The 27,389-nt window shown below is 40.0% G+C and overlaps 1 protein-coding gene across 9 annotated transcripts in view; it reads right to left on the bottom strand.

Annotated features, from left to right (window-relative positions):
• Nucleotides 1-27,389, bottom strand: part of ITGB6 (integrin subunit beta 6) — a 126,921-nt gene that overhangs the window by 55,951 nt on the left and 43,581 nt on the right. For 5 of the 9 annotated variants that reach the window (XM_045868771.1, XM_045868774.1, XM_054506175.1 and 2 more), the window contains 7 exons: nucleotides 17,275-17,356; nucleotides 16,738-16,790; nucleotides 15,933-16,008; nucleotides 15,050-15,129; nucleotides 11,877-12,081; nucleotides 11,014-11,260; nucleotides 3-168 (listed from right to left, as the gene is read on the bottom strand). In XM_045868771.1, the coding sequence (XP_045724727.1) occupies nucleotides 3-168; nucleotides 11,014-11,260; nucleotides 11,877-12,081; nucleotides 15,050-15,129; nucleotides 15,933-15,993 (759 nt within the window). In that variant the 5' untranslated portion in view covers nucleotides 15,994-16,008; nucleotides 16,738-16,790; nucleotides 17,275-17,356. Of the gene's footprint in view, nucleotides 1-2; nucleotides 169-11,013; nucleotides 11,261-11,876; nucleotides 12,082-15,049; nucleotides 15,130-15,932; nucleotides 16,009-16,115; nucleotides 16,344-16,737; nucleotides 16,791-17,274; nucleotides 17,357-27,389 lie in introns of all 9 variants that reach the window. The other 4 variants (XM_054506178.1, XM_054506177.1, XM_054506176.1 and 1 more) reach the window with 4 other exon arrangements.

Consider the following 27,389-nt stretch of genomic DNA (forward strand, 5'->3'; position numbering starts at 1 on the left):
ACCTTACACACAGCAGCTTGCATAATTGCATCAAATCCACCTTCTGGTGTGTCAATATTAGCAGAAATTTTCTGATTCTTCACAATTTCATTGAATCTTTCAGCATCATTCGTCAATGGCAAAATGTGCTTGAATCCAAATGTAGGTAAGCAGAAGTATGGAATACTACTGCAAAGGTAAGATGTAAAAATGTTCTTGATGAAATATGATACAACACACAAGGAATGGACCTAGTAGCCTAGCAACTTCATCTTAAGTGAAGATGGATTTTCCTCAAGTACCTGACTCTGGAACTTGGTTAGGAGTCTCCCGGTTAAGCTTGTTTCAGCATCTCCCTCTCACCCCTTCCAAATTGACCTTATTAGCTACTACTTAGCACTTACTATGTGTTTTACTTTGGCTCAAGCTCAGATAACAGATAATCAGGTCAGACTCCCCCTCCTCTGTGAGTGTGTGTGTGTGTGTATAATCACTATCTTCTAGTGCTTCTGAACCAAAATCTACCATTAAGTTTCCGTGATGACAACAATTCCTTTGTATTCTGATAGCTTAAGCTGTTATCAAGTATGAGTCATCTTGTAGCAAGATTGAAAGAGATACCCGTCTTCTTTCTTCTCTGCTCCTTCCTGTACTCCCTGCCCTGCCTGCCAAGGGCCCAAAAATCAGAGCAGGGCTCTTGGTTCTGGAGCCCAACTCAACTATGACTGAACAGACTGTTGTGGACCTGGCTAGGAATAAAACTACCACTTAAAACAGTTGACACATGGGAGAAATGCCATGTTAGCATGAGATCTGCCCCAAAGATATTGCAGTTGAATAGAAAAAGCTGATCATGAATTCAGCCACATCTTATTCTGAAAGCCAGTTAGTAGTTGTGGATGAGACTTTGGACAAGTTACTCAACCCTTTTGAGCTTCGGGTGTTCATTTGCAAAATGGAGATAATGGTATAGAGCAGAGGTTCTCAAAGTACAGTCCCTGGACCAGCTGCATGAGCATCACATGGGAGCTTGTTATAAATGCAAAATCTGGGACATTCTTCCAGACTTACTGAGTTAGAAATGTAAAGGGTGGGCTCCATGATGCATTCAAATCTTCCTGATGCATTCTAATGTTTGAGAAACACTTGTATTTAGAAGTACAGAGACAAAAAAGAGTAGCCCCCAGTGAGGTTGTGCTATGCCACCTGGGAAGAGCTGGTTGACTCTTGTAAGAACAGATTTCCAGGTTCAGGAGTCTGTCTTGTGTGCACACGAAGAGCTGGAGCATCTTTCAGAGTGAGGTTCCTGTTCACCAAGTTCATCTGCCTGAGGCAGGCAGTCAGCCTTCAGTATTCACAGATTCCGTATCTGTGAATTCACCTACTCATTAAAATTTAAAATTTATTTTTAACCCCCAAATCAGTACCTTCAGTACTTTCTGAGTCACTCATGTACACACACAGGGTGGCAAAAAATTTCAGTCACCTGGTTCACATGTTCCCAGCTGAGATGAAATAAGGCTCTGTGTTCTTGCTTCAGCTCTCAAACTGTAAACAAGCATCCTTTTCATGGTCTTTTTGGTGCCATTTTTTTCATTTTTGTGCTTTTTTTTGGTGATTTTACTGTTTAGAATGGCCCTCAAGTGTAGTGCTGAAGTGTTGTCTAGTGTTCCTAAGTGCAAGAAGGCTGTTATGGGCCTTACAGAGAAAATATGTGCATTAGATAAGCTTTGTTCTGGCATGACTTAAACGGTGTTGTTGGCTGTGAGTACAATGCTAATGAATCAACAATATATATTAAGTTGTCTTTAAACAGAAAGAAACAGAAAATAAAGTTATGTATTGATCAGTTGGGAAAAAAAAAAAATGGCCAGAGGCGCACATGAGCCTAATCCTGTGTTTCCCCTTGGAGCAATAGTTTAGCATTGGTTAAGTCAGTGTTTGAGGAGACCTTGTAGAGCAAGACTTCGATGAATGATGAGAATCAACTATACAAATCAGAATGACTATGGATTCATTCACACCGGGAAATGGAGCTCTGCTGGGACCAAAATGCTGGTGTCTGCAAAGGTAACTATTTTCTTCCTGTCAGTAGACTTTCATGGAAAGTAGGTCACAATCCAAAATGTTCTCAGGCTTCAGAACAAGGGGAGTTGGAAGACCCCAGCAGTCTGAGATGTCCCAAGATAGACATCTCCGGAATGGATGCTCTTGGTCATATCTGGCTCCTCCCTTGCCTGTAGTTGGCTTTCTCAGCTAACAAAAATTTGGGAAGCCCTGGTAGCCAACAAGACTGGATACTCTGAAAGAGCCTGGGCTAAGGCTTTTGGATGGATGAGGCCCATACTTGCCTCTGGAACTGCTCTTTTTTGGGCATTCCCCTAACCTATGATGAGTAAACCTACAGTCCTGTTCATTCTTTCAGCTCTGTCAAGACGCCTGGTTTCGTGGGCCCATGAACCAGCCTATCACTTCTAGGGGACTTCTTGTATTTCCTTTCTGACCCATTATTTTTAATCTTAATTCTCAGAAGGCAATCTTATTCTCTTATTTTTTAATATCTTGCATTAGCTTTCATTGAGGCTCTGAAGTGCAGACCACGGATAGTATCGACTTAGTAGGATTGTTGTAAGGCCTGATTGAGATAAAATATGCAAAGCACACAGCACAATGAACTTTTCGGATTAAGTGCTTACTAGACGTTAATGTCATTTTTTACATAAATCACTTTTACACAGAGTCTAGCACAGACTTGAGGACAGAATGTGGGTTTGGCCAATGACATCTCTAGAATCCTATGTTTTTTTTCCTGATTAAAGGGATAATACATGTTCACTGAAGAAAATTTGAGTTAATATAAAAGTGTAAAGAAGAAAATAAAACAAATTTTAATAGTTATGAGATGTATCATAGTTTGATAATCTATTACTAAAAATTTATTCCATAAATCTTTCTGTAATTAAATAATGTAGTGATCCTTCTGCATACAGCTTTGCAGACTGTATCTCTGCTTAGAACTGATTCTTTCAAGGGAAATTGCTTGGTTACTTTTCAATCCATATAAGCAAACTCCTTTCCAAAAAGTTTGTATCAATTATATCATGAAAAAAACAAAACAAAACAAAACAAAAATATACCAGTGATTAGTTAAAAATGGCATCTTAATTTAACTTTTAATTTCCATTTTATTACTACTAAGACTGCTAATTTGTTCATATTTATTGACAGTTTGTACTTCTTCTTTGCCACTTGCCAACTTACATCCTTTGCTCATTTTCTTGGTTTTTATTTTCTAACTTAATTTTAAGAACCTTTTCTCTTCAAAATATTAAACTTTTGTCTTTGTGCTTTGTCTTTTAATTATGTTTATGCTATTTTTGGATATATACCTTAAAACTTTTTATGTAGTCAGGTGTTTCTCAACCTTCAATTAGAGATGTATTTTGAAGAGTTATATGAGGAAGAGGTTTAATTTTCTTTTAGAACTGTTACCTATTAAAGGGCAATGATTTAGCATTTGTTCTTATTGCTCTGATAGCATTTAAAGTAGTTGTGTGCTGGGAGAAAATGCATTCGATTTAGAATAAGAAGACTGAACAGTTGTCTATTCTTGGGCAAGTTACTTACCACTGCTGGGCCTCAGTATCCTCATCTGTAAAATGAGACTGAGAATACCTACTTCACAAAGTTCTTGTGAGTTACACGAGATAAAAAGTATGTAACTCTGTGAGGTGTACCATTGTCCCTATAATCTAATTATTCTTGGAAATTGTTAGTTTAATCTTTTATTTGGGGCTGCTTGTTCACACTGTACCAAAATGGCATTTGAGCATCTTCTGAAACCAAAGAACTAGCATTCCTGTCTTTTTGTAAGAAATTTACACCTTTGTGGGTTAGAATTGCTAGATAGATTTAGTAGAACTCTGTGCTTTTAGAAAGTGGAATGAAATGTTAGTTTATTTATTTATTTTTTTAAAGATTTTATTTATTTATTTGACAGAGAGAGTGCACAAGTGGGCAGAAAAGCAGGCAGAGGGAGAGGGAGAAACAGGCTCTCTGTTGAGCAGGGAGCCCGATGCAGGGCTCGGTCCCAGGACCCCGGGATCATGACCTGAGCCCAAGGCAGATGCTTAACCGCCTGAGCCACCCAGGCGCCTCTGAAGTGTTAGTTTAATTCAGTAAACAGACTCACGTGCTAGGAAACCCATGTAGCTAAAGCAAAGCAGAATGTCAGACTTGGGTTATGCCAGGAAATTTTGAGTGGAGACTCCCCTGGTTTTGGTCAAAGTCCTTCCTCTAACAGAGGTTCATATTTGGCTATTACTTTTTTAGCATAGCAGTTGAAGGAAGTAGGTACTCATCACCAAATAATTTGATTTTGAGTCCCTAGATAATAATAGATTTGCATTTAAAATGCAGAATAATTATGAAACACAATATACAAAAATACTATTTATATTTTTGTTAGAATTTTAAATAAATAGACATAAATTAAGATTACAATGATACATACCAAATGGCTAACACCATCTTTTTGAGTGGAATTAAAAATAATTTCCTTTTTCCTCTTTTTGTCTGCATTCTCACATGGCCTTGTATTACCTTTGCAATAAGAAACTATTCTGTACACGCATATATATTTATGTTTGTGTACATATAAGAAATCTAAGCATTTCATAGTTCTGCTTTCTCTTTTGCAAAACTACAGTGAGTCCCTCACTGTTGGTGTCATATTAAAAAACAAACAAAACATGAAACAAAACATAGCACATATGAAATGATGTTAAAAAAGAAATCTCTCACAGTGTTTGACAGGGGAAGAAAATTTGACCTTTGTGTTATTAAATATATTTTTTAAAGATTTTATTTATTTATTTGACAGAGAGAGACACAGAGAGAGAAGGAACACAAGCAGGGGGAGCGGGAGAGGGAGAAGCAGGCTTCCTGCTGAGCAGGGAGCCCAACGAGGGGCTCGATCCCAGGACCCTGGGATCATAACTGAGCCAAAGGCAGATGCTTAACAACTGAGCCACCCAGGCGCCCTGCTACTAAATACTTTTAAATGCACATTACAACCTATCTACAAGTATGAAAATGGAGGAACTATATTCTTGTTACTGTTTCTTAGATAACAGCTTAAGGAAATCTTCTTTAAAAATGTAAGCCACTTCAGCATTCTTACATGGTGAAATAAAATTTCTTAGTGATTCTACATCCAAGGAAGATAAAGAAAGAAAGCTACTCCAAAAAGCATGTTTGAAAAGTGTGGTGCACAGACCCACAAAGGTCCCTGAGACATTTTCAGAGAGGCCTTCAGGTCAAACTATTTTCTAATAATAATAAAAGATGTTATTTGTCTTTTTCACTGTGTTGACATTTGCACTGATGCTGCAAACGCAATGGTGAGTAAAACTGCTGGTGCCTTTGCAGGAATCAAAGCCGTGGCTTGCAACCGGCTAGTGGTCCTTAGGAATTTTCCTGGCAAGTATTTATCATCATAATAAAATTGCTAGTTTCATTTGATTATCCTTGATAAAGCAGTAAAAGTTATTAATTTTACTAAGTCTACCCCCTTGAATACATGTTTTTTTAAAAAATATATATTTCTGGGGCACCTGGCTGGCTCGGTTGGTAGAGCATGTGACTCTTGATCTCAGGGTCATGAGTTTGAGCTCCGTCTTGGGCATGGAGCTTACTTAAAAATAAATAAATAAATAAATAAATAATTTAAAAAAATATTTCTGTGTAACTACATGGGAAATATGCATCTAGCATTTCTGCAGCACACCAAAGTACAATGTTTAGAGTGGGAAAAAAATATTTGCAATTGTTTGAGCTGAACTGGCCCTTTTTTTATAGAACATTTTTACCCGAAAGAACGTTTGACGACCAAACTATTATTCCAACTTGGGTACTTAGCAGACATGTTCTTAAATATGAAAAAAGCCTGTCAGTTCAAGGAAAACAACCCTCAGTATTTGTTGCCAGTGATAAAATTAGAGGTAACTAGAAAATTAAAGTTTTGGAAAACATTAATCTGCTACCTATGAGATTAATAGCGTCTCAGTACTTTAAGATTTATCTGATGAGATTTATGGTGATATTAACAAATGCAACTTTTTTATACTGTGTCATGAAACTTGGAAGATCTATACAATTCACTGAAACAATATTTTCCAAATGGCCAAAGCATTATATTACAAAATCACATACATAAGTAAAAGAGCCATTCAAAGTGCAAGACAGGGGCACCTGGGTTATTCGGTCAGTTAAGCTTCTGACTCTTGGATTTTTGGCTCATATCTGATCTCATGGATCTTGGGATCTGCCCTTGCACCAGGCTCCTTGCTCAGCAGAGTCTGCTTGGGATTCTCTGCTTCTCCCTCCCCTTCTGCCCCTCCCCCTCATTCATGAGCTCTTTCTCAAATAAACAAATAAATAAAATCTTTTAAAAAACAAAGTGCAAGACAGACCAATGGTTTTATGAAAAGTTCATTGACACTGTTTCAGATTCCCCTTGAAACTAACTTTTACCTCTTGTCTAGTTTGAACGTAGTATCAAAGAAGAATGTCCACAGACATTGTAAAAAGATATCAAATGCTTTTCTCTTTTCCAACTATATATCTATGTGAGGTTTGACTTTCTTCACGGAGTTCAACTAAAACAAAATATTGCAACAGACTAAATGTAGAAGAAGATATGAGAATCCAGTTGTCTTCTATTAAACCAAATATTTTAAGAGATTTTAACAATGTAAAACAGTGCCACTCTTCCTGCTAATTTTTGTTTTGTTATGAAAAATAAAAGCTTATTGCAGGAGAAAGACACCTAACATACCAAAGATCTAAATAATACAGATTTTAAACAGGTACAACATTCTCTGATTTAAAAAAACAAAAACACCAGAGCATTAGAAACACTTTTATATTAAGCAGTTAAGAGGCTGTTAGAACCAAGTTTATTTCACTTTACAAGTGAATCAAACAATTGATATAGTAATCATACCTTACTTTTTAAAGGATTTAATATACAGCATAAATCTGTTCTCTAGAAATCTGTTTGTTCAGTGTTGTTTGAACTGCTAGAAAGATCCATTCTTTTTTTCTTCCTTACTAACAGAATCCTGGCTTTATTTGTGGTAACAATATGCCTCCTTTGCAGCTACCAGTGGCCATGTAACAAAGTACTGCCAATGAGATGCAAGTATAAGGAGGTGGGGAAAATTTCTGGTAAAACTCTTTAAATCAAGGAAATAAAATTCAACGTCCATTTATGATTTAAAAAAATTGTACCCAACAAGGAATAGAAGGGAACTTCCTTGATCTGATAAAAGGAATCAAAAAACCCACTAGCTAACAACATAATCAATGGTGAAATGTTGAAGATTTCTTCCCCAAATCACAAGCAACATAAATGACATCTCTCTCCACTTCTATTTAAAATGACCCTAACCAGTGCAACGAGGAAAGAAAAAGAACAAAGAGGTATACATATTGGAAGAGGAAGAAGTTGTTATTCATAAATGACATGATCAAGTACACAAAATTCTAAGGAATTTACAAAAAAATCAAACTAGAACTAATGAGAAAATTTATCAAGTTTGCAGGATAAAATGTGAGTATGCAAAATCAATTGCATTTCTGTATGTTTTCAACAAACAAGTAGAAAACACCTTTTAAAAAAGCCTAGGAATAAATCAAACAAAGGACGTGTAGGGTATCTACCCTGAAAATGACAAACCATTACTGAGAGAAAGAAGACAAGATCTAAATGAATGGAAATATATGTCATATGCAATGACTGGAACATTCAGTGTTTTTAAGATGTCCATTATCCCTCAACTGATCTATGATTTTGATGTAATTCTAATCAAAATCTCAGCATATTTTTTTGAAGAAATCAACAATCTGACTCTAAAATTTCTGTGGAAATGCAAAGGATCTAGAATAGCAAAACAAAAGAGGAACAAAGTTGGAGGTTTTACACTCCCGATTTCAAGAATTTTTATAAAGTTGCAGTAAGAAAGATGGTAAGGCATTGGTGGTTACATGGGTGTATTCAACGGATCAGGTGGAACAGAATGAAGTGTCCAGAATTACACTCATACATATGCTCTCAATTACTTGTTAACAAAAGCATAAAGATAATTCAATGGGGAAAGAAAAATCTTGCTTAACAAATAGTGCTGGAGCAATCAGATATTTGCATGGAAACAAAAGACAAATCTAAGCCTTTTCCTCATTCCAAATATAAAAATTAATTTGAGATCATAGACCTAAATGCAAGAGCTTGAACCATAAAGTTCCTAGAAGAAAAATAGGAAGAACATTTGGGATATTTGGTTAGGCAAAGATTTTTTAGGACAAAAAATACACTAACCATAATATTAAAAATTGACAAATCAGACTCCAACAAAATTAGAAACTTTTGTTTGACCAAAGGCATTACTAGAAAAATAAAAACACAACCCACAAACTGGAAAGAAATATTTATAAAGCACATATTTGACAGAGAACTTTTATCCAGGATATACAAGGAACTCATATAACACAATATTAAGAAGAAAATCTAATTTTTAAGAATGGGCAAAAAATTTGAAAAGATACTTCACAAAATAAGATATGAGAATGGGAGAAAAACACATGAAAAATGCTCAACACCTTTTGTTACTAGGGAAATGCAAATTAAAGCTACAATAAGATACACTGTTATCAGAATGGCTAAAATCAGAAAGACTGACAATACTAGGTGTTATCAAGGATTTGGAATGATTGGAACCCTCACACATAGCTGATGGAAATGTAAAATGGCACATCTACTTTAGAAAACAATTTGATTGTTCCTTTAAAAATTAAAATGATACTTATTATACAATTTAGTAATTCCAATTCTAGGTATCTATCCAAGAGAAACAAAAACATACATACACACAAAGATTTATAGGCAAGTGATTGATCATAGCAACATTTTTCATGATAGCCAAAAAATGGGAAACAGCCCAAATGTCCATCAATGAAAGAATGAATAAATGAATAATAAATACATACAGTGGACTACTACTTAAAACAAAAGGGAACAAACTGCCGATAAACACAAAATTATGGATGAATCTCAGAAACATTATGTTGAACAAAAGAAGCCAGAAATAAAAGGTATATACTATGTTATTTCATTTACATGAAATCCAAGAATAGGCAAAAACCAATCTAAATTATGGAAATCAGAAAGCGGTTACCTCTGGGGTAGTAGAACTGACTATAATATGGCACAAGGAAGCTTTGGAAATGTTCTACATCACATTTTAGGTGGCAATTACGTTGGTATATTCCACTGTCAAAACTCATCAAACTGAGCATTTCTGAGGTGTGCATCTTGGTACATGTCAATTATACCTCGAAATAAAAGGTGGGGAGAAAGATAGTGCCCTTTATTGATTCGCCCCTCTTTTCCTCTTTCTTTCCTGCCTGGAATGAAGAAGTCATGAGTAGCATCCCAGAAAACTCCTTGGGCCTTGAAGATAAAATCCAAGAACCAATATGGCAGAGCAGAAAGCAGAAAAGGCCCAGATCCCTGATGCGTGGAGCTGCCATACCAGCCCTGAATTGCCTTTCTCTAGACTCCCTTCATGTGAAAAAGAAAAAAACTCCCCCTTTTTAAGCCACTATCTCTGATGCTTGCAACCAAACACAGTTCCTAACAGTTACAATCAGTGATGAATTCCTTTCAAGGTCAAATTATTTTGACTGTGTCAGATTCTAGTTGGGAACCACATTGAAATGTTTTTAAATGATATTATAAAGGTGTCTGTCTTTTAGAGATTGATGCTTGTATACAAGCATTAAAAGTCAATATACTTTTGGAAAGTCATTGCATATATGCTAGATTCATAGTAGTGAGGGGCTTGGTTTGGGACCAACCAAGATTTGGTACAGATCACTGATTAGTCATGCAGCCTTGGGAGAATTACTAATATCGCAGAGCCTCGATTACTTCCTCTGAGTATAGCTATGATAAAACCTGCTTTGAACTGTTGTTATTATAAAGATTGAATGAGGTCATGTATGTGAAACCCTCAGCACAGAGTTTGGCACAGAGCAAATAGTAGCTCTTTTTATTTTTATTTTTATTTTTTTAAAAGATTTTATTTATTTATTTGAGACAGAGAGAATGAGAGAGAGAGAGCACATGAGAGGGGGGAGGGTCAGAGGGAGAAGCAGACTCCCCGCCGAGCAGGGAGCCAGATGCGGGACTCGATCCAGGGACTCCAGGATCATGACCTGAGCCGAAGGCAGTCACTTAACCAACTGAGCCACCCAGGCACCCAATAGTAGCTCTTTTTAATAGAAGGATAGTGAATAACTTGATTCTGAACATGTCATTGACTGTACAGGGAAGCCATCACAAAGCAACTTGCCCTTGACCATCACCTGGATAATAAATGGTTTTAATAGCTGATAATAACAGATTATAATGGGGTCCATAATGCTTAATTTCCTACTGAATTAGATAGAAGTGAAGGCTGCAAAGTCCTTCTCCAAGCAATAAGAGAAATCCCCATTTCCCAAAGTATGTCAGAGGGAGCTGCACGAATTGTTATTTTGGCAGAAGTCATTGTAGTGGAGAAAGATACTCTGAGAAAGTGTGAGTTACTGTCCCATAGCCTCAGAAAGTGGTGGTCATTGGGCCTAGAAGGTCTCTGAGGGGCTGTGGATGGACACAGGCCATCAGAACCTACAGTGAAAGACGCGCTTTCCTAGTCTGCCGAGCACAAAGCCAAATTTGCCACATCCTGAAAAAGATGCTACACAGGAAGACAGATGTGAGGATGCTGCAAGAACCCAAGACTAGAACCAGGTATTGAGATGAGGTCATCTTGGTTCCAAGGGGCCCAGGCAACTGAGAGAGCTGCTGAGATCCAACCTGGCAGGAGCGAAATGCCAAGGAGTTAGCAAGCTCCTGCGAAGTGCAGCTCAGAGCGGGGCTTTCTCTACAGAAAATCAGTGTTCCAAGATGCCAGAGAATCATTTACTTACCTGCAAGGGTTGGCGATTTCTTCTGGGGTTGTTTTCACAAAAGGAGAGACAGGTTTTTCCACAAAAGAGCCGAAGCCCAGTCTAAAGTTGCTGGTTAATTTAGACATCTCCTTGGAAAGCAGGGAGCCCAGCTCTTTGATTGTGTTGAGGTCATCATCCATGGAGGCCGAGAGGTCCATGAGGTAATACAAGTCCACCGGGTAGTCCTCCGTCTGGCGGACTTGCACTTGCAGAGTCTGTTCACTGCCTGCAAAAACCCCCATGAGAAAAGCAAATCCATAAAAATACATCAAGACTCCTTCATGAGTGGCCAATTACTGGGCCACCTGGCTATTTCATTTCAGGGAGAACTTACTGAAGATACTTAGGATTTCATAAACTATCCGGTAAAGTTTACAAGTGAATGAGCCCATGAAAATCTTTCAACAGCGAGTTTAGAGCTACTGAAGGAGGTAAAAGTTAGGATATTTTATATCTCCTTGGGAGAACTAGCATCCATTTAGATGGAAGATAAGCTGAATTTTTTGTATGTGGTTTTAGCAAAAGAGAAGAAAATAAAGAGGAGTTTAAAGCTACATTACAATGCTTAAAGAAATGTGAGGTAAGCCTTAACAACATTTGAGTAATTCAAATGCTTACTATTAGATAAGCTTATTTTAGTAACTCATTTGGAGTGCAAGTGACCCATGTGAATGAAGAAAAGTGTTAGGCCAGCGATTCTCTATTTCCTTAAGAATGGGAAATCTGAGTCATAATCAATGATATGTAATATGGTACAAGATGTATTAGCTTAATAATGGTATTACCATATGTGGCATTAGATTTATTTACATGAGCCAATGCTCATGTAAATCATAACATACCTGGTCTCAATTTAAGAGTCAACTTTTGAGGCGCAATCTGAACAATGTCAGAACTATTTTTCTGTCTGCCTACACTGAGAGGCTTATTTGTATGTATTTCTACTTGGGAGACAGGGTTTTCGATGAAAGTTAGTTGACATCCTTTAGCTAAAAGATTTGCTGGGGTATCACACCTTTCTCCAACTCCAGATGGATGGGTAAAATTCTAAAAAAAGAGAAAAAAAGACAAAGAGAAAAAGAAGACAAATCTCCATTTGTTTATCAGACAAAAAAAAATTTTTTTGCTTGTTTTGCTAGTTAGGCATCTTGCCATTCTCAGTATATCATATTCCCATGTGCCTGATGTTAATTGTAGGTCTAAAATTAAGTTTTAGCGGAATAACCAGAGAATTCTGCCAGTAAAATTCTGAGTAAAATTGGATTCTCCTTTTAATTATATCCAGTTGAATTCACCTAACAGTCTTTTATTTGTTGGTGTTGCTATTTTGTTCTTAATATTCACTTCTTTGAGGCTTCTTCTGTGCCATGACCAGATCCTTGAAACAGTTGGGTTCTAGAGTTAATATCATCCCAATGAATTTATCTGTTTGGGTTGACCTGTAGGCTCCTGGACTGTTATAGCTCTCAGTGTGTCTAGTACCAAATCTGGTGGCAAAAAGGGATTTCCTGTGGGGTCTGAAAGGGCAAAATATTGTGACATCTCCCTATCCAGCTCTCTGTTGGGGTTTAATTTGTGGATGCATCATTACCCTTCTATTGCAGCCTTACTTCACTAAAGTCATCCTCTTGGGGACTTTAAATTCAGTGTCTGAAATTGTTCCAGTTCAAGGTCTTTTAGAACTTTTCTCCAAGATTTGCAGGTGCAGAAGGGAAGCAAAAGAGAATATGATTATAAAAGACTGCTTTTCTGTGTAGAGTTTCCCAGTTCCCTTCTGATCCACCTGGTAACATGGAACAGTGAGATGAGTGTTTCCAAGCAGAGATGTGGCCATTATAACCTTGCAACATTGACCTGTCTCACCTAATAGCCAAGGCTATTCTAGAGCTGCTGTAGCTCTAAGCAAAGTCAAGCTTGAGGCTCATTGACTGTCATGCTTGAAAAGATGCAAACTGATGCTCATATTGTTTTTCCTCATCTCTTAGAATTCTAAGCCACTCTAGTTATTTCACCAACTAGAAAAGTTATATTTCTTCTGAAATTGATTTTTTAAAGAGTCATTTATTTATTTGAGAGAGAGAGAGCATGAGCAGGGGAAGGGGCAGAAGGAGAGGGGAAGAGAGAGAATCTCAAGCAGACTCCCTGCTGAGCATGAAGTCCAACATGGGGCTCGATCCCATAACCATGAGATCATGGCCTGAGTCAAAATCAAAAGTCAGATATTTGACAGATTATGCCATCCAGGCTCCCTTGAAATTGGTTCTTTACAATATAACTGATTATCTGTTAGTCAGAGCTGTGCCTATTTGAGGCCCTAGACTAAGCATAGCGAACACTGTAACTCCCCCCGATACATCCAAAGCAAGCAGTGGCTTGACAAGGCCTCAGGATGCCTCTCAGCACAGTGTGGCTGCTACCACCTGTAACTACAGTGTTGGCCAACGCACGAGAGGTGGTGGTAACTGTAGAACCTTTTTTTTCAATCTGCTCCGAACAGAGGCCTAATGTACTTTTTGCTTCAGTTGCCTCAACTACTTCTACTGTTAGAGCGCATTTAGAATAATACGGCCTTAAAAATTGATGGTGATTTGTGGGGCGTCTGGGTGGCTCAGTTGGTTAAGTGTCTGCCTTGGGCTCAGGTCATGATCCTAGGGTCCTGGGATTAAGCCCTGCGGTGGGCTCCGCACTCAGTGGAGAGTCTGTTTCTCCCTCTCCCTCTGCTCCCCCCCCGCCAGTGTGTGTGCTCTCTCTCTCTCTCTCAAATAAATAAACAAAATCTTTAAAAAAAACTGACAGTGATTTGGCTAACAAGTATCATCCACAAGTAAAGCTATTAGTAGTAACTTAAGAAGCTCTCTTAAATGAATGCTTAAAAAATGCATTTAAATACAAATTCTACAGGTAGGCATATAGTTAGACTGATTTGTTGTTTTATGTCTCTGGCATGAAACTAATACTGTCTTCTTCAGGGAGTCAACATAAAAAAACTATGTAGGTTTTTCCCTCTTGGTATATTCTCAAAACTGCTCTTGATATGTGAGCTCAAAAAAAAGCATAATTCCTTCGCACTTTGACGTACGGCCCATCCGTTCAAGGCAGTAATGGGGCAGTTGGCTAGGTGTGTGCTCTGGGTCTGTGAGGCCTTCCTCCACGGTATACAGTCAGCTTGGAATTTCAGTCTTAACAGTTCTCACCTCCTCCTGAGCCAGGCACCCAGGCTCGTTCCCCTTTGAGCCTGCTACTCAGTTCTTGCTGACCTTGGCATTTGTATGCTTTCATTTGTGCTCAGATACTCTTTATGAGATTCAGTAGAGAACTGTTTTAAATCCAGAAAGAGTTAAGGCGGCTCTCCCTTACCAGGAGTCATTTACAGACTGTTCTTCAGGGTCACAGAAGGCAGTGACTTGGGATTCCTTGTGATCTGTGCCACCACCCCTTATATAACTTTCACGCACTTTTCAGTTTGATCAGATAAGGAATGTCTGTTTCGGGCTTTGTCATCGGTGTGGTACAGTCACCAAGCTCATGAAAGCTTAATTTTTAAAAGAACTGGATACTGTCTGAGCAGCAAAATTTTCCCCCAAACTTCTCTTAGAACCTAACCGTGGTTCCCAATGGATCCTGGTTCCCAGATGGAATACAATTATGATATTGAAGTCAAATGTATATTTAACTTTAGAAAATATCATCTCTGTGATCTCTGATTACTCAGAGCCTCGGCATTTGACACGTAACCAGTGAGAAATGCCTTTAAAATAAGAGGAGGAATCAGGTTAAATAAAGGAACCCGAGTTAGATATTTTTCACAATGATTTTGACATTCGCTACCTCCGCAAGTTGTCTTTGGAAGTAATCACGTGAATGACACGGTGGCCTACTGATGCTTATATTTTCCTTTCCTGATTTGTCTCACTCCTATTCCCCACAGAAAGCAGGACGCTATCAGAACGACCATCGATGGAAGCCACATAACCCGTAATTGCAGTTTTTTTACCAACATGCTGAGGTTGTTTACCTCCTGAGAACACCAGGCACATTGGGGTCCAATGAGTAAGCAGTCTTCACAGGTCTCTGCCCCTCCCATGGCACAGTCACCTGTGTTTAAACCCAGCAAGACACAGGGATTCAGCACACTCGCAGTCATTTTCATTTATGAGAAAGAAGTCTAGTTCTTAAAGTACTTGAATGAAGCAACATCAAAGTTGATGTTAGGCTTCAGAGATCAGTTCTTAAAAAGTTTGCAACTCGTTAAAAAGTTCACGTTTTACATCTGTCACATGGAGAATATGTGTGTCTTTTTAGCTAAAAGTGATCATTCTTCTTTTTTTTCTTAAAATATAAAACTATCTCAACATTCACAAACTTAGGACCATTCATTATGTTTGTTATCCTCATTCACTATCACCCACTTTAATTTTTAAAAATTATTTGCAACATAATAAAATAAAATTTAAAAAATGAAGACTTAAAAATTTAATTCAAGAAAACAAAAAAAATGTGTCTCTCTTAAACGAATGATTTTTTTTTTTATTTTTAAAGTAAGTTCTTCTTTCTCGAGATTATTTCTCTTAAGTGTAAGACCTTGTCAATAGAATAGCTAGAAAAGTTACCAAGATGGTTGTCACTAAGGTATTAAGGAGCCCTATTATGTAATAAAGCTGTTTAATTCTCCTCATTAAGATGCCCATGCAACCTTTGTATTTATTTACCTGAAGCCGAGAGCATTTGCTGTGGGAACAGCCCTGCCTCTGCCTGTAATTTGTTAAAGCGTTCGTTCAATGGCCAACAAGCGATCGAACAGATCAAATAAAAAATGACTTCAGATCTAGTTTCTGAACCAAATGACAGGTTTGTCAAGCATACCAAGAAAGCAATATATCGGAGAGCTTAGGTCTTACCTTGTACGTGATCATTCCTTCCTAGAAATAGAAAGAACAGGCAAAGCAGTTCAATCCCCATTCGTTTCAGTTCTCTCTGTGCAGACAGATTAAAAAATGAATTACCTTCAACATTATAAGACCAAAGCTGAACATCGTTAAAGTCTTTCTTTCTGGAGGTGTAAAATGTTAAATACTACTTACACTGCTTTAGAAAGAAACTTGAGATGTAAATTTAAAAGTTTTCATTAAGACTGAAATGAAAACAGGCTACCTGGACAGGTAAAGAAGGAAAGCTGTGTTTAAAAGCAACTTCAACATGATTTACTTCCTTGTTCTCCTTATAAGGAAGGCAGGTGTACAATCACCAAGAAGGTGGGGAAATTCATTCAGTAGAAATTTTTGTGTGAGTTCTCTTAGTCTCTCTGCATCCTAGAGAAAGTTAATATCTTTAGTGAAATATTGATCAATAAAATGTCCAAAGAGCAATGGAAATATAATCTAAAGTTGTTCCTAAATTTTAATTTAATAGCAACAGTAAAGGTGATAAATCAAACAAAAACAAATAAGTTATATGTAAGGAGGGTTTTTTTTTTTTTTAAGATTTTATTTATTTATTTGACAGAGAGAGAGAGACAGTGAGAGAAGGAACACAAGCAGGGGGAGAGGGAGAGGGAGAAGCAAGCTTCCCACTGAGCAGGCAGCCCGATACAGGGCTTGAACCCAAGACCCTGGGATCATGACCTGAGCCGAAGGCAGACGCTTAATGACTGAGCCACCCAGGTACCCTGTAAGGAGGGTTTTTAAATGAGCTAAAGGAAGATACCTGAGATTTTTGTATTCCATTGTTAAATCCTTTGCAGAAAATTGAAAGGAACTCTGAAAAGTAAAAATCATTTTACAATTAAAATAGAAGGCAGTCTAGGGAAAGCAAAACACTGTGCTCCCTTGTTTTTCAAACTGGATAAAATATATTTTTTTCCGTGAGTATAGAATTCTTAATTAAAAAGTGAAATTGGAAATAAATATAATGTATGAAAATGAAATTAGAGCCAGATTAGATAATTTCACAACAACAACAATGGAAACAGACATGGTGGTGCCTAGGATTTGGCGTTCATCTGGATCAGGACCAAGGGCTCTTCTCTCTGTCCCAGTCTCTAGCTTACCACTTGGCACATAGCAGTTATTTAGTTGTTAAAAGGAAGAGTGACCGATTTAAAATAGATACAATCTATGGCTAAATTCATGAGGTTGATTATATATTTTTCCCAATGTATTCAGGAGAGTGTTTGGGGATTTGTAAAAACTGCAAACAGGTAAGAATCAAATATTCGCTTTGTTACTCTCTAAACTCTCTGACCTTGGACAGGCTTCTTTGTGGCTGGGCGTATGTCCTGGGAGATTATCTTTTAAAGGTGTATTTCTAGACAAGCATGCGAACCCTGTGGAGAGAGAAAAAACTAATTATAGACTGCTCAGGTTCTTCTCAGAAGGCTATGTTCAGTTTTGAACTCCATCATACACAAGAACATGAAAGAACATGGCAAGAATCCTGTAGAGAGAAACCAGAATTATTAAAGAGCTGAAGCATATGCCTTTTGGGAGAAAAATACAGTTATGAAATCAGTTGATTTAGCTTGAAGAAGAAAGATTGAGGCATAAAATATCCATACCCCTGATATTGTCTCCATATTCGTACCTCATATTAACTGTTTTCATTCATTCATTCATTCATTCATTCATTCATTCATTCATTCAACAAATACTTATTGAGCATCTACTCTGTGCCAGGTATTGTTCTAGAAGCAGAGGATATGTCAGTGAACAAAGCCAAGTTCTTAACTCATGAAGTATATATTCTAAGCTGCTGCTTAAAATCAGGCAGTAATAAAGGTGAAGAAAAATGATAAAGCTGGGTAAAATGAAAGAGGGGTAGTGAGGGTGTGTTATTTTATTTAGGATAGTCAGGAAGGGTTCTCTGTTCAATTGACAACTGACAGAGCCCTAACTGACTTGGGCAACAAAGTGCAAAGGCCCTGAGATAGCCTCATGCTCAGCATTTTCAAGACAGTGAGAGCAAGAAGGGAGAGGAAGGGTAGCATATGGGGTCAGATTTAGAGGCAGAAGTCAAAGTGTACATAGTCTTGACCTTGAATTTTATTCTAAATGTGTTTGGAATGTCATTGGAAGGTTGAAAGCAGAATAATATTACTTGATTTACATTTGAAAAGAGTTACTCTGGCTGCCATGGAGGTTAGAATATATGGGGCAAGATTAGAAGGTAGGAGGCCGATTAGAAATTTATGGCAGTTGTTTAGGACAGAGACAAGGTGGTTGAGACTAGGATGTGATGATGTAGAAGGATAGCAGTGCTCAGATGCTTATAATTTGGTTATAATTTGAAAACAGAATAGGCTTGGGATGCCTGGGTGACTCAGTCAGTTAAGCGTCTGCCTTTGGCTCAGGTCATGATCTCAGGGTCCTGGGATCGAGTCTGGCATCAGGCTCCCTGCTCAGTGGGGAGCTGCTTCTCCCTCTGCCTGCCACTCCCCCTGCTTGTGCGCTCGCTCACGCCATCTCTCTCTGACAAATAAATAAATAAGATCTTTAAAAAAGAAAGAAAGAAAGAAAGAAAACAGAATAGGCTTATGGAATATTGGTGTGGATATGGAAGAAAAAGAAATTTTGGGCCTGAGCAACTGAATGTCTAATACTCTTTCCTAAGAGGGGTTACCCTGGGGAAAGATCAGTTTTCATGTGAAGGATGAGACTCAAACATATGTTATGCTCGAGACTTCTAGATGATAACCAAGGGAAGATGCCACATAGGCAGTTTGCTATCTGAGTCTGGAAGTGGGGGCAGTGTTGAAGTGCAAACTGTAAATTTGGGATCATCAACATGGATTTAAAGATAAGAGGCTGAATGAGATCCCAAGGAAGGGAGTGTAGATAAGGAAGAGCTCTGAGAACTGAGCCCTGGGATCTGCCAACATCTAGAGGTCAGGTGGAGGAGGAAGTTGCCGTCTGAAGAACACTCCTGGCTAAAAAGGAACCTCTTTCTTGGAAGACAGTTCTCCAAGTATCTCTCACATTTCTGCATACCTTGCAAGCAGAGACACCGACTGCCTTTGTTCTAGACTCTCTTTTCAAGAATGTTTGTAACGTGAACAGCCTTCGAAGGTAGAGATATGGTCTGTCTGTAGGGCAAAGAACAGATTGCTGACGGCTTTGGAAGACAGAGATCATGTCCCCCTCCAGAACGAGAGCAGACATGCTTAAGGCCCAGTATAGAGGATTCAATTTCCCTAAATTTGGAGCTTCTCTCTTGTAACACAGACCATCACGCGCACAGGTGTCCCTTTTCCCCTTTGTGTCACATTGTGGGAATTGACCTTGGCTGACTGGGGGAAGAAAGTGCTGCCCCTCTGGCCACTGCTATTGCTGTGAATTACACAGTCCTGTATCTCTGACCTCGGCATCTCCTGTGTCTATCAGCATCCAGGAATCTGTGATGAGCGTTATAACTTATTAGCCTGCAGGGAAAATCTCAAGCCCTTCACAGTTCTTGACAAGTTTCTACTTGAAATCTACCTTTTTCTATAGACAGAACATGCAATTGTCAAATCTCATTTTGGAAGATAAGATCTTACACCCCGTAAGACTGCCTGAAGTACCTGAAGGACCTTGGATGGCCCAGAGTTGCTCTGGTCACTGAGTCTTCTGCCTGCCCACTGACCTCCCTGGCAATGAGCTGGGATCAAGGATGCCTGTACAACTCTGGATGGGACCACTTCCTGGAACCTTGTCTCTAAGGCTCTAGCTGCCACTGAAAATCTCTTCTGCCTGGGAACACAGTTAGACTACCTCTCCCAGCCTGTCTTGCAGTTAAGAGAATTCCAATGACTAGCTCTTGCCAATGGAGTATGAGTGGGAGGGGTCCACCCCAGGTCCAGCCCATCTTCCTGTCCCTCTGCCGTCTGGATGCGGGCAGCAGCAGCAAGGTCCTAGGGGAATTCCAGGTGCTCAACTTGACCGTGTGTTTAAATTGAGGACCCTGTGCCATCCCATGTATAGACTTCCCTCCCACTTCTTAAAATCATAATTGCCGGTTTTATTGACCCTGTGTCCAATTACAGCCCCTCGCTGTTCATGGTCGTTCCAGGCCTCTTCCTGCAGACTTTCTCCAGACAGCCCTTTTCACCCTGCTTGTAATTGCCTAATACTTGCCTCTCTTGCCCACGAGGCTGGGAGCTCCTTTAAGGCACTTGCTTATTCAACAAGTATTTACTGAATTCTTACTACACATCAGACAGGGACTGTGTCTTAGTTATCTTCATAGTCCCAGCAAATGGCTTAAGCCTGGTACTTTGCAGGTAGTCAATTAATATTTATCAAGTAAATGGATGAATTTTATGTCTTCATTGTCTAGAATTTTACCTCTTATAAGCACGCCCTCCACGGATATTGAATAAATCGATAAGTGAATGAATGAACGCTTTTGGAAGCTACAGAATGCAATTAGGAGAAGGAAAAGATGTCCCTTGCTTAGGTTGTGATGAAAGCTGAAAAAAAGTTTAAAAGGCAGGGTGGGGAAAAAAATATTTAAGAGAAAATATAAAGTAGAACAATGCTACAAGAAAATGTCCATCCACTCTGTTTTCACCTTGGCACCACTCTGAAAATTTGTAACAGGCTACAAGGTATAGACAAAACATTCTTGCTTGTTGAAGATGTGGTACTTGATGCCTCCTCCTGGAAAATACCCATCCTCTGTACCCCTGTGGAGGGAGGTAGCCTGAGTTATTCCATGAGCTGACCAGCACCCCATAAGGTATCCTGGATGAAAACTGTGTCCCCTTAGCCAAGGCACCCAGATTAATTACCTTTGTTCCTTTACATATGGAATTTGAACTGGGAAATAGAGACTAAAAATCGGGGGTTTGGTTTTGGGAGCTGAAGCTAGCAGGGAGTGGACATCAGGTTGGAGGGAACATGATGGTTCAGGAGTGGATTAATGTCAGGAGGAATTGGCAGCTACAAGGAGGTACAAGGAGGAAGAGGCCCAAGGCAGAGGAAAGCTATAATGAGCAGAAGATGAGGGGGTGGGTAGAGAGTATCATAGTCAAAGCAGCAGAGAAGGGACCCGGAGCCACATGAACAGGGCACCCGAGTCAGGTTGGTAAACTCACTCTGTCAAGGAGGAAGGAGCATGCCCCAGGCTGAGAATTGCTATGGATCCCAAATGCCCTTCCAGATCGGATCTCTCTGAGGCCTGGCTCTTCCTGGGTCTCCCAAGAACCTGTCTCTTTTAGGGCGATGTGTATCCTTATAAGCAATTCCCATTACTTGTAGGTGGTCAAGGGAGACTCTATTCTTTAAAATCAAGAGATCCTGTCACACCATGTACATTTTTATACAGGCTGGTCAGGCTCACAGGTAGAATTATACTGTCCCGGTTGCTCACTGGGGGCTATGACTCCCTCAGGGAGAGTCTGAGCTGGGGTGGGGCGGAGGGGAGGGCAGGTGGAGTAATACAGCTCAGGGAAGGACTTCTGCACTCTGCCCTTTACCGAGCCTTTGGTTCTGAGATTTAACAATGGGTTGTCTTCAGCCGAGCCCTGACTTCAGGAAGCCATGTGAACCCATCTGACCCACTGTAATTGGCTTGGGTCTCTCCTGACATAGCCACTCTTCAGCATCAGAGAATGACAATTGAGGGCCCAGCTGGGCCACGCCCAGGGTACCTCAAAACACTCCTGAGTGAACCTCGCTGATTTCCAATTCAAACCCTGGGGACCTTAGTGAGAACTGCCAGCTTTGGGGATGGTCTTGCTGTGTTACCAGCTTTATTTCAAGTACCAGTGACAGGTCAACCTCTAGTTGTCTTTCTAGGAAAATGTTTCACGGTGAGTAGCTGAAAGGAGACAGTGGAAATGGATGCTTTGTCTTAGGGTCTGACCCGGATGTATCTATGCATGTGCGATACAATGTCCAGAAGGTCATTTGCAGCATGCTATGGCTGACTTGTGGGTGTGTGTAATTTGCGAAGCCCAGAATCTGTAAGTGGATACCTTTGTATCCACTTGAAATATGATATCTTCATATTTCAAGGCTTTCAAAAAAAAATTCTTTTAAAGGGGATATGGACCAGCCTCCTGTCATCCTAGTGCATAATGCCCAGGTGGATTAAATGCTAGAGAAATTTTTCATGGCCTAGGCCTTACATTCTAGTCTGAAGTTCACTTTTTCTATTGTGGTAAAATATACATGACATAAAATTTATCATGGTAACCATTTTTAAGTGTATAATTCATTGGCATGAAGTACATTCACATTGTTCTGTGACTTTCACCACTATCCATCTCCAGAATTTTTATCATCCCAAACTGAAACTTTGTACCCATTAAACAATAACTTCCTGTGTCCCTGGCCCCTGCCAACCACCACTCATTCTTTCTATCTCTATGAATTTGACTACTCTAGGTAACTCGCTGTGAGTAGAATCATACAATAAAGCCTTCTATGTGTGGCTTATTTCACTTCGCATAAAGTTTTCTAGGTTCATCCACATGCTTTCGAATTTCATTCCTCTTTCAGAAATAGTATTCCATTGTGCAGATAAAGCACATTTTGTTTCTCTACTCATTTGTCCATGGCCATTTGAATTGTTTCCACCTTTTGGCTCTCGTGAATAATGCTGCTGTGAACATGGGTTCGGTTTGAATCTGGAGCTCACTTTTTTAAGTCTTCATGATGCTTATGATGGGAGGAAGTTAGGTGTAGTGGGAAGAAGTTACATATTGTATGTAGAAAGACCTGGGTTCAAATTGCAGCCCTGCCGGTCCTATTGAATCTCGTTGGGGATACCCTTGATCTCTGAGCACTTTCCAGTCTGAGAAATAGTGATAATATCCACTTTTCAAGATTATGGTGAAGATATAATTATATAATTCTGGGATGAATCCAGTTGTGAAAGGCTTAAAGATTATATGATTTGGGGTGCCCTCTTTAAGAAAAGGAATGCAGGGTTGCCTGGGTGGCTCAGTTGGTTAAGTGTTCAACTCTTGATTTCTGCTCAGGTTGTGATCTCAGGGTTGTGAGTCCCGTGTCAGGATCTGTGCTCAGCAGGGAGTCTGCTTGAGGATTCTCTCTCTCCCTCTCCCTCTGCCCCTCCCCCTGCTCTCTCTCTCTCTCTAAAATAAATGAATAAATCTTAAAAAAGAAAGAAAGAAAAGGAATGCAGAATTGGAAATAAATTAGGTATGAAAGGGTCTATTTAGTTAAAATGTGAAGGAAAGAAAAAAAAAACATGACAAACTACAGAAGACTTGGAGACTCTAGTCCCATTCTTCTTGCTATCTCCTTAGGCAGGCAGTTGACCTGAAATGCTTCCTGATAGTTATCTGGCTTCCTGCCCTCACCTGGAGCTGCCTACTGCCCCCAACTACTCCCCCACACCTGTACAAGGTGGGACCTAGGTGGAGCCTTCATCCCGTTCATGGCAAAGCCTGCTCTGATTTCACTCAGGATTCATGTTTACTGTAGTTAGGGTTATTGAACTCTTCCCATTTGCCAGGCACTGTTAAACATTTGGTAATGTTGCCTTATTTCATTCTCATAATACCCCTAGGAAGTAGGGACTATTTTATTTCCATTTACCAGATGAGGAGCCCGAGGCACGAGAAGCTCTGTGAACTGCCCAGTGCCCCGGAGCTGCTCAGACAGCAGAGCCTTGGAGACAGAACGCTCCCTCCAATGCAAGCTTAGCATCACCAGGCACACTGTCTCCTGGTAGATAAAAGATGTCCATAGAATCATCAAGCAGCTGTCAGCAAGAAATGAAATTCTCCAAGGAATCTTTAGACATGTCTGCCTCTCAGTCTCTAGACTCCATGTTCCAGCTCTAGCCCTGTGTCCAGCTGTCTTCCTTTCGGTTCGTTTGTTGTTCATCCTGTGGATCATTCACCACCAAAAATGAGACAGAAGTGTGGTCCTGGATCACATAATCCTTTTGTATTCCTTCTCTGATTGAAGTCTGGTACAAATCACTTAAAAACAAATGAAACAAAGCCTGTTGCCTGGCCCTTCGGGGGAAGGTGACACCGCTGCTTGTTGGAGCCTGGCTTGGCAGTGGGTCCAGGAGAGGGCGGTCACAGGAATGTCCTGTGGCCAGGAAATGACTCAGGATTAACTCCTGCTCTTCCAATACAGTCGTTCTCCACCCAACTCTGGAGTTCAGTACTCAGTCACACTTAGTTAAGGGAGGATAGTTCTTACTTGGCAAGTCTGACGTACATCTTGTATGTGAGGCCTGCTTGAGAAACTCATTCACTTCAGGTTTTGGAAATGATTTTGAAGGCCAAAAGAACTGAGCTCCTTCTGCACTTTAGTTTGTGGAAAAATTCCAAAGACAAGATTTTTCATAAAATCTCGGTGAATATGAGTTTATTCTAACTTGACTCAGAACTCTCTTTGTGCCCTGTTTTCCCATCTATGAATGGAACGGTATGCCATGGCAAGAAGTCCATATGAACCCACAGATTGCAAAGTGATTTGCTCATTCACAGCTTGCAAAACTGCTAAGTATTTTTTTCTTTTCTTTTTAAAAGATAATTCAAACCGTCTAACCAGAGGTTAGGATTCCTTGGTTTTAAGCACATATTTTTTCTGATGAGCACCATCTCTTATTTCTGGGGCTGCAATGGGCAGTGGTATTCCTGGTAAAAATGGACTCTGATTTATTTATTCATTCATTCACTTACTCACTCAACAGCTATCTATTAAGGTCCTACTATGTTCCAAACACTGTTCTGGAAATACAGCATTGATTAAAACTGACAAAGTCTCTCCCTTACAGAGCTCACGTTCCTGGAACAGATGGACAATAAACCCACAAACAAAGATAAATGATACAGGCTAAGGCAGTGATATATACTAATAAACATGAAGAATGGTAAAGGGTCAGAAAATGACCGAGGTGGGGTGGCCAGAGAAGCCTCTGATAGGGTGGCATTAGGCAACACCCTGGGAAAGTGAAGGAGAGAGACACATGGCTCTCTGGAAGAAGATCAAGTATAAGATCCTGGGCAGCAGTATTTGGGAACACACAAGGTGGCTGGTGAGATTAGGAGGGACAGAGTGGGTGAGCATGAGGAGGTAATAGGGGACAAGCCAGAGAGGCAAGGGGCAGTGGGGAACTCATCAGGAGAGGCTCGTGGGCCATGGGTAGGACTCTGGCTTTGCATCTGATAGAGAAGGGAAGTTTTATGGGGTTTTGTGGGACATGATGTAGCTTATGTTTTGAGAGGATCACTCTGAGCAGACAAAGATGGAAGCAGGGAGACCTACCAGAAGCTTTTTTAGTAGTTGAGGCCAGAGATGATGAAAGCTCAGACAAGGAACATAGTGAGAGGTGGTTAAACGATTCTGGATATACTTCCAAGATAGACAGGATTTACAAATGGGTCTCGTGTAGGGAAGAAGAGAAATCAAGGGCTCAAGGAAGACTCCAAGAATAATGAAGGTCTCTACTTGATAACCCCACCATCAGCAGCAGCTTTCTCCAGACACATCATAGAGATATCAGATAATGTCTGCCACAGTAAGAGTCATGGTCAGTTCTAGTTGGCTCTAACAACCTATGGAGTCATGTGGAATCATAACTGTGCAAAAGGTGTTCTGTGGCAGAATGGGAAGGGTCAGAACTATGCAGGCAAGTGCTCCATGGTGAGACTATCTACATACTTGGATTGTTAACATTCCTTCAGCTCAGTGAAAGTCTGATTGGCTGGCATCTCTGCTCTTGAATTCCCCATGACTTGGCAATTGAGGAGCAAAAGAAATCCTGGAAAATGCCCATGGTTGCACAGTCCTCTCTAGACAACTGGGGTGCTTTTCTATAGCAAAAGAGTCTGCCCTAACAGATTTTTTTTTTTTTAAATACATTCCTCATTAGGCCATGGTAAGATGAGCATATATTTTTTTTTATAAAGATTTTTTTTAATTTATTTATTTGGGAGAGAGAGAATGAGAGACAGAGAGCACGAGAGGGAAGAGGGTCAGAAGGAGAAGCAGATGCCCCACCGAGCAGGGAGCCCAATGTCGGACTCGATCCCGGGACTCCAGGATCATGACCTGAGCCGAAGGCAGTCGCTTAACCAACTGAGCCACCCAGGCACCCAAGATGAGCATATTTTAATTTTTTAAAAACCTTGCAAAGTGGAAAGATTCTGGACTTTTTTTTTTTTTAACCTTGAAGATGTAATTTATGCAACTGCAACAGTAGAGAAGGTTTTTATATTCTAAAAAGCTGGGAGAAATGGTCACCAAAGATCATGTTTATGGAATATCCTTGAGGAGGTCCAGAGATGATTTACTACTTTCAGCGCCCATTTTATGGACTTTTCTGGTTGTCGCTGATGCCCACTCACTGAATCCTTCCAGGAAGTTTATGCAAAGTCAAATACGGAAAGGGATTGAGCATCATCAAATCCTCTGATGGTTAAAAAGGCTAACCAATAAATTATTCTAACAAGCTATTCAAAATGTCATTAACCTGGTGATGTCTCAAGAAATAGAAAAGGAGGGCGCCTGGGTGGCTCAGTCGTGGTCCTGGGATCGAGTCCCACATCGGGCTCCCTGCTCGGCAGGAAGCCTGCTTCTCCCTCTCCCACTCCCCCTGCTTGTGTTCCTGCTCTCGCTGTCTCTCTCTGTCAAATAAATAAAATCTTTAAAAAAAAAAAAAAAGAAATGGAAAAGGAGGGGCATCTGGGTGGCTCAGTCTGTTAAGCATCTGCCTTCAGCTCAGGTCATGATCCCAGGGTCCTGGGATGGAGTCCCATGTCGGGCTTCCAGCTCAGCGGGAAGCTTGCTTCTCTGCCTGCTACTTCCCCTGGCTCATGCTCTCTCTCTCTCTCTCATTCTCTCTCTCAAATAAATAAATAAAATCTTAAAAAAAAAAAAACAAATTCAGCTGGCATGTAAATTAAATGAAACAATGAATCTATATATTGTTGGATATGATTACTTTCAGACAAAATATGCCTCCACTGAGCTGTCAGTTGTGAGGGACTTTGAGGAAGTGTGAAAACTGCCTATCTGTCCTGCAGCCTGTTGTCTCAGAATTTCTCTGGGTGAAGCTGTGCTGGCAGATAATCCCTTCCCCGGCCAGGTAGCCGAGGAGAGTGCGCCAGGGTTTTAACTGACGCCTAGGGCAGCAGAGGGCTCAACCGTAGTTTCAACATTTTTTTTTTTAAAGATTTTATTTTATTTGAGAGAGAGAGAGACACAGTGAGAGAGGGAACACAAGCAGGGGGAGTGGGAGAGGGAGAAGCAGGCTTCCCGCCAAGCAGGGAGCCCGATGCGGGGCTTGCTCGGTTCCAGGACCCTGGGATCATGACCTGAGCCAAAGGCAGATGTTTAACAACTGAGCCACCCAGGCGCCCCTTCAACATTTTTTTAAGTAGTGAATAATTT

The sequence above is a fragment of the Mirounga angustirostris genome, unplaced genomic scaffold (genome assembly GCF_029215605.1).
Source record: "Mirounga angustirostris isolate CCGP_5_RB_7025 unplaced genomic scaffold, mMirAng1.0.hap1 SCAF_3, whole genome shotgun sequence".
Taxonomy (NCBI): domain Eukaryota; kingdom Metazoa; phylum Chordata; class Mammalia; order Carnivora; family Phocidae; genus Mirounga; species Mirounga angustirostris.